At 48.1% G+C, this 14,490-nt stretch overlaps 1 protein-coding gene across 1 annotated transcript in view; it reads left to right on the forward strand.

Annotated features, from left to right (window-relative positions):
• Positions 1-8,619, forward strand: part of hmgcs1 (3-hydroxy-3-methylglutaryl-CoA synthase 1 (soluble)) — a 44,971-nt gene extending 36,352 nt beyond the window's left edge. Inside the window, exons 4-5 of the mRNA XM_072517544.1 lie at positions 1,890-2,056; positions 7,864-8,619. Of these exons, the coding sequence (XP_072373645.1) occupies positions 1,890-2,056; positions 7,864-7,953 (257 nt within the window). The 3' untranslated portion in view covers positions 7,954-8,619. The remainder of the gene's footprint in view (positions 1-1,889; positions 2,057-7,863) is intronic.
• Positions 8,620-14,490: the final 5,871 nt, after the last annotated feature.

The raw sequence follows: 14,490 nt of genomic DNA on the forward strand, positions 1-14,490 counted from the left end.
GGCCATGATAAATTGCCCTTAGTGTCCAAAATTGCCCTTAGTGTTGGGTGGGGTTATTGGGTTATGGGGATAGGGTGGAGGTGTTGACCTTGGGTCGGGTGCTCTTTCCAAGAGCTGGTGCAGACTCGATGGGCCGAATGGCCTCCTTCTGCACTGTAAATTCTATGAATCTATGGCATCTCTGTCTTAAATGGCCGATCTCTTATTCTGAAATCATGCCCTCTGGTCCTAGACTCTCCCACAACGGAATGCAACCTCTCAGCATCTACCTTGTCAAGTCCACTATGAGAATCCACTATGTCCAGAATTAGGGGTCACAGCTTAAGAATAAGGGGTAAGCCATTCAGGACTGAGATGAGGAAGAACTTTGTCTCTCAGAGAGTTGTGAGCTTGTGGAATTCTCGACCACAGGAAGCTGTTGGGGCCGGTTCGTTGGATATATTCATGAGGGAGCTGGACGTGGCCCTTGCAGCTAAAGGGATCAAGGGGTATGGAGAGAGAGCGGGAGTGGGATACTGAATTTTCATGATCAGCCATGATCATATTGAATGGTGGTGCAGGCCCGAAGGGGCTGAATGACACCTATTTTCTATTTCAATAAGATCGCCTCTAATTCTTCCAAATGAGTGTAGGACCAATCTACTCAACCGCTCCTCCTAAGAAAATCCCCCCATACCCAGGATCAACCGAGTGAACCTTCTCTGGACTGCCTCCAATGCCGAGATATCTTTCCATAGATAAGGAGACCAAAACTGTTCCCGGTATTCCAGGTGTGGTCTAACTAGTGCCTTGTATCGTTTTAGCAGGACTTCCCTATTTTTACAATCCATTCCCTTTGAAATAAAGGCCAACATTCCATTTCCTTCCCAATTTCCCGCTGAACCTACTGCTAGCTTTTTGTGATTTATACACGAGGACCCCAAACCTCTCCGTGCTGCAGCTTTCTGCAGTCTCTCTCCATTTAAATAACATTCAGCTCCTTTATTCTTCCTACCAAGGTGCAGAACTTCACATTTTCCTACATTGTATTCCCTCTGCCAAGTTTTTGCCCACTCACCCAACCTGTCTATATCCCTCTGTAGACTGTTATCCTAATCAATTGCCTCCCCACCTATTTTTGTATCATCTGCAAACTTGGCAATAGTACATTCACTACCTTCACCCAGGTCATTAATATATATTGTAAATAATTGTGGTCCCAGCACTGATTCCTGTGGAATTCCACTAGTTTACAGGATGCCATCCTGAAAATACATCTTTTATCCCAACTCTCTGTCTTCTATCAGTTAGCCATCTTATTAAGTAGCTTTCAGAGCAGTACCTTCTTGAACGCTTTTTGGAAATCCAAGTATGTTACATCTACTGGTTCACCTTTATTTATCCTGTTCATTAGCACCTCAAAGAACTCTAATAAATTTCAGGCATGATTTTCCTTCATGAAGCCATGCTGACTCTACTTGATTATATTCTGCATTTACATCCTTTATAATGGACACTTTAATATTTTCCAAGTGATAGATGTTGTTAGCTGGCCTACAGTTACCATTTTTGGGTGTGACATTGGCAGTTTTCCAATCCTCTGGGACTTTTCCAGATGTTAAGGGTTTTTGGAAGATTACGACCAGTGCATTCATTATCTCTGTTGCTACTCCGCCGCTCTGGTTTAGCCACAGTGGGCTAAACAACTGGCTTGTAATGCAGAACAAGGCAGCAGTGCGGGTTAAATTCCCGAACAGGCGGTGGAATGTGGCGACTAGGGGCTTTTCATAGTAACTTCATTGAAGCCTACTTGTGACAATAAGCGATTATTGTTTATTATCTTATTACTGTCAGTGTGAGTCTCCCCCTTCACCAACTTTCTCTAATTTGTTTTGATTTGCCTACTGCAGCCAATCAGCAGCCCCAGGGTGCGGTGGAGGACCTGTTCCCCGGCACGTGGTACCTCACGCACGTCGATGAGAAGCATCGCCGCGACTACGCCAGGCGGCCCATCCTGGAGAATGGGAGCTTTGAGGCTGGGCTCGGTGCACCCCATGGAAACCCGACCACGACGGAGGTATGTGGGAGCCCAAAGGCGATTTAACCCGATTTCCCAACCTTCCAACTGACCTGTTTCGCAAGTCTCAGCAGTCGGGGAGTAAGTGAGAAGGGAAATTGGGAGGTTTATCTGCACTCACAGCAGGGGATATTGAGGAGTGAAATCAGTTATCAGGCAGTTTTGAGTGGCACGGCCACTGTGCGAAATGAGATAGATTTCAAACAGATCTAACAACTCCAGACTGGGCATCTATTAAGAGCTGTGGGCCACCAGCAGCAGCAGAATTTCGTAGAATTCCTACAGTGCAGAAGAAGGCCATTCGGCCCATCAAATCTGCACTCGGCCACAATCTGTAACCCCATGGCCTGACATATACCCCACTCTACCATTACCGCCAAGCCAGGGGATCAACCCTAGTTCAATGAAGAGTGCAGGAGAGCATGTTGGGAGCAACACCAAGCATGCCTAAAAATGAGGTGGCGACCTGGTGAAGCTACAACACAGGACTAGTGTGAGCCAAACAGCATAAGCAGCAAGTAATAGACGAAGCTAAGCGATTCCACAACAAACGGATCAGATCTAAGCTCTAGTGCTGTAACATCCAGCCGTGAATGGTGGTGGACAATTAAACAACTCACTGAGGGAGGAGGCTCCACAAATATCCTCATCCTCAATGATGGAGGAGCCCAGCGCATCAGTGCAAAAGACAAGGCTGAAGCATTCGCAGTAATCTTCAGCCAGAAGTGCCGAGTGGATGCTCCATCTCGATCTCCTCCAGAGGTCTCCAGCATCATAGATGTCAGTCTTCAGCCAGTTTGATTCACTCCACCTGATCTCAAGAAACAGCTGAAGACACTAGATACTGCAAAGGCTTTGGGCTCTGACAATATCCCAGCAATAGTACTGAAGACTTGTGCTCCAGAACGTGCAGCCCCCCTGGCTAAGCTGTTCCAGTACAGCTACAACACTGGCATCTACCCAATAATGGGGAAAATTGCCCACATCTGTCCTGTACACAAGAAAAAGGATAAATCCAACCCGGCCAATTACCGCCCTATCAATCTACTCGCGACCATCAGTAAAGTGATGGAGAGGGTCATCAATAATGCTATCAAGCTCAGCAATAACCTGCCCACAGACACTCCGTTTGAGTTCCGCCAGGGTAACTCAGCTCCTGACCTCATTACAGCCTTGGTTCAAACATGGACAAAAGAGCTGAATGCCAGGGGTGAGGTGAGAGTGACTGCCCTTGACAGCAAGGCAGCATTTGACCGAATATGGCATCAAGGAGCCCGAGCTAAACTGGAGGGCAGCACCGTGATTAGCACCAATCTAAGGGCCCGGGTTCGATTCCGGCCTTGGCTGACTCTGTATGGTTTCCCCATGTTTGTGTGGGCTTCCTCCGGGTGCTCCGGTTTCCTCCCATGGTCCAACGGTGTGCAATTAAGGTGGATTGATCATACTAAATTGCCCCTTCAGGTCCAAAGATGTGCAGGTTGGTTGGGGATATGGGATTACAGGACTAGGGTTGGGGAATGGGCCTAGGCAGGGTGCTCTTTCAAAGGGTTGGTGCAGACTTGATGGATCTAATAGCCTCCTTCTGCACTGTAGGGATTTTATGGAGTCAATAGGAATCAGGGGAAAAACTCTTGGCTGGTTGGAGTGATACAGTGGTTGTGGAAGGTCAATCATCTCAGTTCTGGGACAGAGATGATTGACCTCCAACAACTGCAGGGGTTCCTCAGGGTAATGTCCTAGGCCCAACCATCTTCAGCTGGTCCATCAATGACCTTCCATCAAAAGGTCAGATGTAGGGATGTTCGCTGACAATTGCACAAATGTTCGCCATTTGCAGTTTTATGTCCAAATGCAGCAAAACCTGGACAATATCCAGGCTTAGGCTGACAAACGGCAAGTTACATTCACACCACGCAAGTGCCAAGAAATAACCATCTCTTACAAGAGGATCTAACCATCATTCCTTGACATTCAATGGCATTCCCATCGCTGAATCCCCCACCATCAACATCCTGGGGGTTGACCAGAAGCTGAACTGGACTAGCCATACAAATACTTTGGCTCCATGAGAATGGGAATCCTACAGACAGTAATCGCCATCTGACTGGGCCGGTTTCAATCTCGGCTGGACAGCTGGTTTGTGATACAGAGCGGGGCCAGCAGCGAGGGTTCAATTCCCGTACCGGCTGAGGTTATCCATGAAGCCTCCGCCTTCTCAACCTTGCCCCTCGCCTGAGATGTGGTGACCCTGGGGTTAAACCACCACCAGTCCGCTCTCACCCCTCACGGGAAAGCAGCCTATGGCCATCTGGGACTATGGTGACTTCACTTTTTTTTTTACCCAAAGCCTTTCCACAGGGCACAAATCAGGAGTGTAATGGATCCTCTCCACGTACCTGGATGAGCGCAGCTCCAGCACCACAAGAAGCTCAAGAAGGACAAAGCAACCTGTTTGGCACTCAATCTCCCACCACAAACATTCAACCTCTCCACCACCGACAAACAGTGGCAGCCGTGTGTATCATGCACTGCAGTAACTCAGCAAGGTTCCTTCAACAGCATCTTCCAAACCCACGACCATTACCATCTGGAAGGACCAGGACAGTGGATACAATATTAATATAATTGCAATGATGATTCTGGATAGGAGCGAAAGTATCAGGGTAGTTGTTATGGGGGACTTTAACTTTCCAAATATTGACTGGAAACGCTATAGTTCGAGTACTTTAGATGGGTCCGTTTTTGTCCAATGTGTGCAGGAGGGTTTCCTGACACAGTATGTAGATAGGCCAACGAGAGGCGAGGCCATATTGCATTTGGTACTGGGTAATGAACCAGGACTGATGTTAGATTTGGAGGTAGGTGAGCACTTTGGTGATAGTGACCACAATTTAATTACGTTTACTTTAGTGATGGAAAGGGATAGCTATATACCGTAGGGCAAGAGTTATATCTGGGGGAAAGGCAATTATGATGCAATGAGGCAAGACTTAGGATGCATCGGATGGAGAGGAAAACTGCAGGGGATGGGCACAATGGAAATGTGGAGCTTGTTCAAGGAACAGCTACTGCGTGTCCTTGATAAGTATGTACCTGCCAGGCAGGGAGGAAGTGGTCGAGCGAGGGAACCGTGGTTTACTAATGCAGTTGAAATACTTGTCAAGAGGAAGAAGGAGGCTTATGTAAAGATGAGACGTGAAGGTTCAGTTAGGGCGCGCAAGAGTTACAAGTTAGCTAGGAAGGACCTAAAGAGAGAACTAAGAAGAGCCAGGAGGGGACATGAGAAGTCTTTGGCAGGTAGGATCAAGAATAACCCTAAAGCTTTCTATAGATATGTCAGGAATAAAAGAATGACTAGAGTAAGAGTAGGGCCAGTCAAGGACAGTAGTGGGAAGTTGTGCGTGGAGTCCGAGGAGATAGGAGAGGTGCTCAATGAATATTTTTCATCAGTATTCACACAGGAAAAAGACAATGTTGTTGAGAATACTGAGATACAGGCTACTAGACTAGAAGGGCTTGAGGTTCATAAGGAGGAGGTGTTAGTGATTCTGGAAAGTGTGAAAATAGATAAGTCCCTTGGGCCGGATGGGATTTATCCTAGGATTCTCTGGGAAGCTAGGGAGGAGATTGCTGAGCCTTTGGCTTTGATCTTTAAGTCATCTTTGTCTACAGGAATAGTGCCAGAAGACTGGAGGATAGCAAATGTTGTCCCCTTGTTCAAGAAGGGGAGTAGAGACAACCCCGGTAACTATAGACCAGTGAGCCTTACTTCTGTTGTGGGCAAAGTCTTGGAAAGGTTTATAAGAGATAGGATGTAGAATCATCTGGAAAGGAATAATTTGATTAGAGATAGTCAACACGGTTTTGTGAAGGGTAGGTCGTGCCTCACCAACCTTATTGAGTTCTTTGAGAAGGTGACCAAGCAGGTAGATGAGGGTAAAGCAGTTGATGTGGTGTATATGAATTTCAGTAAAGCGTTTGATGAGGTTCCCCACGGTAGGCTATTGCAGAAAATACGGAGGTATGGGATTCAGGGTGATTTAGCAGTTTGGATCAGAAATTGGCTAGCTGGAAGAAGACAAAGGATGGTGGTTGATGGAAAATGTTCAGCCTGGCGTCCAGTTACTAGTGGTGTATCACAAGGATCTGTTTTGGGGCCACTGCTGTTTGTCATTTTTATAAATGACCTGGAGGAGGGTGTAGAAGGATAGGTGAATAAATTTGCAGATGACACTAAAGTCGGTGGAGTTGTGGACAATGCGGAAGGATGTTACAAGTTACAGAGGGACATAGATAAGCTGCAGATCTGGGCTGAGAGGTGGCAAATGGAGTTTATTGCAGAAAAGTGTGAGGTGATTCATTTTGGAAGGAATAACAGGAAGACAGAGTACTGGGCTCATGGTAAGTTTCTTGGTAGTGTGGATGAGCAGAGAGATCTCGATGTCCATGTACATAGATCCCTGAAAGTTGCCACCCAGGTTGAGAGGGTTGTTGAGAAGGCGTATGGTGTGTTAGCTTGTTTTGGTAGAGGGATTGAGTTTCGGAGCCATGAGGTCATGTTGCAGCTGTACAAAACTGGTGCGTCCGCATTTGGAGTATTGCGTGCAATTCTGGTCGCTGCATTATAGGAAGGATGTGGAAGCATTGGAAAGGGTGCAGAGGAGATTTACCAGAATGTTGCCTGGTATGGAGGGAAGATCTTATGAGAGAAGGCTGAGGGACTTGAGGCTGTTTTCGTTCGAGAGAAGAAGGTTAAGAGGTGACTTAATTGAGGCATACAAGATGATCAGAGGATTAGATAGGGTGGACAGTGCGAGCCTTTTTCCTCGGATGGTGATGTCTATCACGAGGGGACATAGCTTTAAATTGAGGGGAGATAGATATAGGACTGATGTCAGAGGTAGGTTCTTTACTCAGAGTAGTAAGGGAGTGGAATGCCCTGCCTGCAACAGTAGTGCACTTGCCAACACTAAGGGCATTCAAATGGTCATTGGATAGACATATGGACGATAAGGGAATAGTGTAGAAGGGCTTTAGAGTGGTTTCACAGGTCGGCGCAACATCGAGGGCCGAAGGGCCTGTACTGCGCTGTAATGCTCTATGTATGAAGTTACTGTGGAAAGCCCCTAGTCACCACATTCCGGCGCCTGGTACGGGAATTGAACCCACGCTGCTGGCCTTGTTCTGAATTACAAACCAGCTGTCTAGCCCACTGAGCTTTATGGGAACCCCAGCACCTTGAAGTTCCCTTCCAAGTCATGTACCATCCTGAATTGGAAATGTATCGCTGTTCCTTCACTGTCACTGGGTCACAATCCAGAATGCCCTCCCCAACAGCACTGTGGGATGTGCCTACACCTCAGAGGCTGCAGCGGCTCAAGGAGGCAGCTCACCACCACCTTCTCAAGGGGCACTTAGGGATGGGCAAAAAGTGCTGGTGTAGTCAACGATGTTCCCACCCCGTGAAAGAAAAAAATAAAATAAATGGATTGGCGAATGGACACATGTTTCAGGAGAGAGACTGGATTGAGGGATTTTGGGGGGGGGGATGTTGATGGAGGCGTTTTGCTGCTGGTGGTGAAGAATTTGTTGATGCATTGAGGGATGATGTGCTGGGTGGACATGGGGAGGGGGGGGTGCAGGGTGTGGGGGGGGGGTGCAGGGTGTGGGGGGGGTGCAGGGTGTGGGAGGGGGGTGCAGGGTGTGGGAGGGGGGTGCAGGGTGTGGGAGGTGGCTGGCGTGATTTGTAGGGTGAAGATCGGCTGTTATGGGGGTTGGTGTTCTAAAGATGTCCGTGTTATTCACAGTGCGCACCAAGTCCTGCCAAGAAAATGCCCAGGATCCCGGCAACAGCCTCACAGCCTGCTACAGCCAACCTCAGTAACGGAGAGCACTGAGCTGACGTCCAGGGTGGGGGTACGAGGAGAGAGAACCTGCCCACCCCACCCAGAGCCCATCCAAACCAGTCTGATAATGAATACGTGTGGGATTCCTGTCAGTTCAGGAGCAGCCGTTGCTGGACCCACCTCTGAAAATAAACCCTCGGAACCTCTGCAGGCAAGGTGTTTCAGACCTGCTGTCTAATGTACAGTCACTTTGCAGCAAGCACTCTGGTTTTTTTAAAACTTTGTTTGCAATCAGACATTGTAATTATTTTTTAATCCTGCTGTTTATTGTGCAAATGGGGTGAGCTCTGAATGTTCCTGGCTTGCGTGTGACCTGAGGCTCCCTTTTACCGCTCTGTAATTTAGCTGTTCTCCCCCCCCCCCCCCCCCCCCAACACACACGCACACTTTTGTGTATTGTGTGATATTTATGTCTGTGCAGTGAGTTGGTTGCCACACTGATGACGTGCAGACAATCTCAGCCGTTCATTTATGCATCATCTCCGCCCCCCCCCACCCACAAGCTGCTGTTCCTTATTGTGTTGAGTTTTGATTTAATCTGGAATGTAAGAAAACAAAATTCTGAACCTGCACACGTTTCGAAAGTAGTTGTCAAAATTTGAGTTCTGTTGTAAAGTTCTTTTTAAATTAAAAGCAAATAAAAAAAACAAACTCGCACACCTTTTTTGAATTCAGCTTTCTGTCAAATAATCTTTCACAACGCAACTGCAGAACTGCTTTTGTGCAGGAGGGGGCTGTCTTGGGCGAACCGAGAGAGACCGGATGGCGGCGTCTATCAGTGAGTCGTGCGGGAATCTGGGTGGGAGCGCCCCTCGGGAAAAGCATCTGTGTAAAAGCCTGTGAGAGAGCAGGTCAGTGAGGAAGAACAGGTTTGGAAATGGGAATCGGTGATTCATTTTGGGAGGACCAACAAGGTACGAGAATACACAATGAACGGTAGGATGCTAGGAAGTACAGGGGGACCTTTGGGTGAATGTCCATAGATCCCTAACGGGTAGATCAGGTGGTTATGAAATGAAATGAAAATCGCTTATCACAAGTAGGCTTCAAATGAAGTTACTGTGAAAAGCCCCTAGTCGCCACATTCCGGCGCCTGTTCGGGGAGGCTGGTACGGGAATTGAACCCGTGCTGCTGGCCTGCCTTGGTCTGCTTTCAAAGCCAGCGATCTAGCCTTGTGCTAAACCAGCCCCAAGACGGCATATTGGATACTTGTATTCTATGCCTCGGCTAACAAAGACGAGAGCAGGCAGGTAATGATGGAGCTGTATAATACGTTGGTTAGGCCACAGCATAGAGCATAGAACATGCAGTGCAGGAGGCCATTCAGCCCATCGAGTCTGCACCGACCCGCCCAAACCCTCACCTCCACCCCATCCCCGTAACCCAATAACCCCTCCCAACCTTTTTTGGTCACTAAGGGCAATTTAGCGTGGCCAATCCACCTAACCTGCACGTCTTTGGACTGTGGGAGGAAACCGGAGGAAACCCACGCAGACACGGGGAGAACGTGCAGACTCCGCACATACAGTGACCCAAGCCGGAATCGAACCTGGGACCCTGGAGCTGTGAAGCCGCAGTGCTAACCACCGTGCTGCACGAGAAAGGGTGCAGAGGAGATTCGACCAGGATGCTGCCTGGGCTGGAGCGCTTCAGCTATAAAGAGAGGCTGGGGTCATTCTTGGAGCAGAGAAAGCCGAGGGGAGGATCTGATTTGAGGGGTACAAAATTATGAAGGACATAGGGTAGACCGGAAGAAACCTTTCCCCTTCGTGCAGAGATCAATAACCAGGGGCCATAGATTTAAGGTGAGGAGCAGGAGGTTTAGAGGGGATGTGAGGAAAAACCTTTCCACCCTGTGGGATTCTGGAACTCGCTGCCTGAAAGTGTGGTGGAGGCAGAGACCCTCGTGACATTTAATAAACATTTAGATCAGCACTTGAAATGCCAGAGCATACAAGGCAACGGACCAAATGCTGGAAAATGGGATTAGAACAGAGAGGTGTTGGATGACTGGCACAGATACAATGGGCCGACGGGCCTCTTTTCTGTGCTGAAAAATGCTGCGACGCTTTGGTACCGGTGTCAATTTGAGTGTGAGGCAGCAGCAATAGGGCTGCATGTGTCTGTGTATGAGCCTGCAGGAGACACGTAACTGTGAGGGAGTGGGAAGGAGGACGTGAGAGGGGAACCTGGGCATTGGCAGGATACTGAACTTGAAGTCTTGGCTCCGAAGCAGTTGTGTGTTATTCTAAGCCATGTACAGAAGACGGGACCGCTTCAACTGCAGACTCTTAGTGGCAGGCATTGTGGTAAGTGAGTCATTTACTGCTACACATGCCGAATACAGGGAGCCCTATTGTCTGTCATATCTATGTGCCGCATTCATAGTTTTAAAACAGGTGAGATGAATCATTTAATGGTGGGATTCCCCCAGCTGGGCGCCTAACGTTTTATCAGCTGCTGTAATCTGCAACTAACCCTGGAGTTTGCATACTGCTCTCGCCACCAGCATGTCCCCGTCCAAAACCACTTCCTGATGAAATACCCGAGTGTTGATGGATGAACAGCTTCCATCGGTTCCCGGCTCCAGACTGTCTGCCTGTGAATACCATCCCTTAGGATCAGCTCTCATTTAATAATTTCAAATAAGATGACTGGGCTGGTGCTTGAGGAGATGGCAGTGAGAAAACTCTTTTTCAAGCGGTGAATGGGGACCTTTAGTATGCGCGGGATACATTGCAACAGGTCCTCCGCCTATCAACAAGAGGTGGCACAGTGATCCATTAGCTTGGGCTGATGCTCTGGAGATCGGAGTTCACATTCCACTTCACCACCTGGTGGAATTTTAATTCAATTCATTATTAAATCTAGAATAAAATTCTAGTTTTGTTTATAATGATCACAGAACTACCAGATTCTCAACAAAAAAAAAAAACCCCGTCTGGTTCACTAATGTCCTTCGATAATAATAATAATCGCTTATTGTCACAAGTGGGCTTAAATGAAGTTACTGTGGAAAAGCCCCTAGTCGCCACATTCCACGGCGCCTGATCGGGGAGGCCGGCCCGGGAATTGGACCCGCGCTGCTGGCCTTGTTCTGCATTGCAAGCCAGCTGTTTAGCCCACTGTGCTAAACCAGTCCCTTCAGGGAAGGCAATCTACCATCCTGACCCGGTCTGGCCTACACGTGACTCCAGACCCACCGCAATGTGTTTTTTCCTGAAACGCCCCCCTGAGCTGGCCGAGAAAATCGCCCAATTTCCAGCCGCTGACCATCAGCTGCTCGTAGGCAATTGGGGATGGGCAAACCAGTGCCGGCCTTGCAGCAATACTCGCTCAGTGCTGTTTAACGGGGAAACGGACACTGGCCTAGGGGGCAATATTTTTGCAGGACTGCGGAGAGGTAAGGAATCTGGGATTGGTGGGTCTCCGAACTTACCTGTATCCTGTTTTGAATTTTCTGGTGAGCCATTCCACTCTCGAGCCTCCAGGTAAGTTTCTGGAACAGGTAGTTCTTGCGGAGAGGCAAGCGGGCAGCCGATTGCATTGTCCAATTTACTGACCCCGTTCTGCTCAACTACAGATCAGCACAGCCCAAACACCCGTCATTAGGAGATTTGAACACAGATTGGGAGAAAGCTGGGCATGTTCGTTCTTTGTATTCGATTCCAGCCTATGTGCAGGATATGTTGTGTAGACTAATGAGAGGCAACCAGGTGAAATATTCACATCTTAAAATGGAATATTATCTGGAGGAATAAACCAGCGAGGGAGAGAGTTCAAAACATTATCCCAGAGTAAAGACTTGTCCTAAAGTTCCTGTAGCCACCTGGCTGCCCCCTTCCCTCGGCTGGAAACAGGGTGTGCCACGTGAGGTCCGGGTCAGGCTGAGTGATGCCTACCAGGCTAGAAGAGCTTGTTGCCATTTTCACTTGGAGCGGTGCGTTTGGCAACCGGTGTCTTTTGCGAGCTCCAACACAAGCTGATCACTACCCTAGAGGTGGCCAGAAGGGTTGCTGCTCCAACTGGCTCCACTGTCCCGTAGATTATGGAGCAGAAAACCCAGCTAGCATTGCCTGCCGACTGGAGGGAACACACTACGCTGTGGATATTGAGCAGCAGTAAGATCAACCTCAATGGCCAGGCTATGACTCCAGGGGCAGTGGGGAGAGACACACGAGAATGACCAAAACCCGTTAAACCTTGTACAAGAATATAGTCGTTGGGCCAAAATTCTCGAGTCCCTATGCAACTGGGAGAACCTTCATTACTGTTCACAATACGATTACACAATGGTTCTGAAATGGGATCAAAGGGATATAGTAATTGGTTAATAGGAGGCGGGATTGTTTTTTATTTGTTCATTCATGGAGCGAGGGAGTCACTGGCAAGGCCAGCATTTATTGCCCATTCCTAATTGCCCTTTGAACCACTACAGTCCATGTGGTGTAGGTACACCTACTATGCTGTGAGGGAGGGAGTTCCAGGATTTTGACCAGCGACAGTGAAGAAACGGCAAATATATTTCCAAGTCAGGATGGTGACCCCACAGTGGTTAACACTGCTGCCTCACAGCACCAGGGACCCGGGTTTGATTTCGGCCTTGGGTGCCTGTGTGGAGTTTGTGCATTCTCCCCGGGACTGCGTGGGTTTCCTCCGGGTGCTCCAGTTTGCTCCCGCGGTCCAAAGATGGGCAGCACGGTAGCACAGTGTTTAGCACTGTTGCTTTACAGCTCCAGGTCCCTGGTACGATTCCCGGCTTGGGTCACTGTGTGGAGTCTGCACGTTCTCCCCGTGTCTGCGTGGGTTTCCTCCCACAGTCCAAAGATGTGCAGGTTAGGTGGATTGGCCGTGCTAAATTGCCGCTTACTGTCCAAAAAGGTTAGGTGGGGTTACCTAAGGTACCCCAAAGATGATGAACCCCTGCTACATCTTATCAAACCACTGGCTGGGAGGTCTCAGCTGAAGTATTGAGTCCAATTCTGGGCACTGCACTGTAGGAAGGATGTCGAGACCTCGGGGGCGATGCAGAGAAGATTTACAAGACCAGGGTTTGCAGAATCTGGGATTGTTCTCCTTGGAGCAGAAAAGGTTAGGGAAGGGACTTTAATAGGTGTTCCAAAATATTAGGCCTTTGCCTTTACAGAAAGTAGGGAGAAACTTATTTGCGTGGGTCAGTAACCGGGGCAACATAGATTTAAAATAATCGACAAAAGAAATAGAGAAGAACTGTGAAGTAGTTTCCCACAGTTTTATGATCTGTGCCACATTACCTGAAAAGGTGTGGTGGAATCTGATTCCAGAGGAAGTTTCAAAAGGCAACTGGATGTGTACCTGTAAAGATTTGATCCGTGGTGTTATGGGGTGCTGGGGTACGGGACTAAATTGGACACCTCTCTCAAAGAGCCAGCGCAAACCCGAGAGGCTGAATGGCCTCCTGAACGGCGACGGTCGGTGACTCTAAGGCAGCCCCCCCCGCCTTCTCCGAGGAGATGGGGAAAAAAAGCAAGCCCCGTAAGTGGTTCCCAAGAAGGAATTTTGAACAATACCAAAGCTACTTGTTAGTACAAAACTGGGATATCGGTGGAAAAAGAGAGATGTTGCTGAAACTTTTCATTTTACACTCACCAGGACAAATGCAAGAAAACCAAATTTCAAACGATTATGATAATTTTTACTACAGGTGGAAAGTGTGCTGGTTGGTTGGCAAATCGACTCTGGCTGAGGTGTTGCCATGGAGAAAGCAATGGAGAACTGTAAATTCCCCAAGCTCCAGATAATTGAAAACGTGCACAAGGCTTGAACATATTCCTTTTGTTTGCAGAGAATGGGTCCCTGTGTATGAATGTGTGTCGCTTCTAAGCAAACGCAAGTGAACCAAGTTACGAGCTTGACTGATCATCTTAAATTGGTTGTTAGTGCAGCTATTAGCACACTCTGGATTGTTCAGCAAGTGCTGCCCAAATGCGGAATTGCAGCCATTTTGGTTTTTGCCAGTGCACTGGCTGAGTGCACTCTGAAATCTGCCTATTGTGACCAACCTGAAGGGACAAGTAACTTTGGCATTGCATTCAGCAACATCTCTCTCTCTCGCTCTCTCCAGCAATAGTAAAGATTGTGAGTTTTAAACTTACCTTGTGATTAATTGCTGGCTCACCAAGGTGAGGAACCTTTAGTAGTACTAACTGGATATTGTCTGGAAACAGCAAAAGTGACTCTGAAGCTGGGGGATGGTCAAATATATATATTTTTTAAAAACGACAGGTTCACTGATGCCTCTATGGAATGAAACCTGGCGACCTTACCCAGTCAGGCTCACATGTGACTCGCACCCAAAAAAGATCGGCTCTGAAATGCCCTCTGTAGTGGTTTGGGGGAATCACTCAGTCACATAATTCTTTCTCAAGACAAATGGGAACGGGCAATAAATTCTGATCTTGCCAATGACACCTGCCCGGGAAAATTCATCGCCTGGCCAGCCCTTTCACCTACTTTTCCATGCTGCGTGCTTATGAGGTCAAGCTAAT

The sequence above is a fragment of the Scyliorhinus torazame genome, chromosome 9, assembly GCF_047496885.1.
Source record: "Scyliorhinus torazame isolate Kashiwa2021f chromosome 9, sScyTor2.1, whole genome shotgun sequence".
Lineage (NCBI taxonomy): Eukaryota > Metazoa > Chordata > Chondrichthyes > Carcharhiniformes > Scyliorhinidae > Scyliorhinus > Scyliorhinus torazame.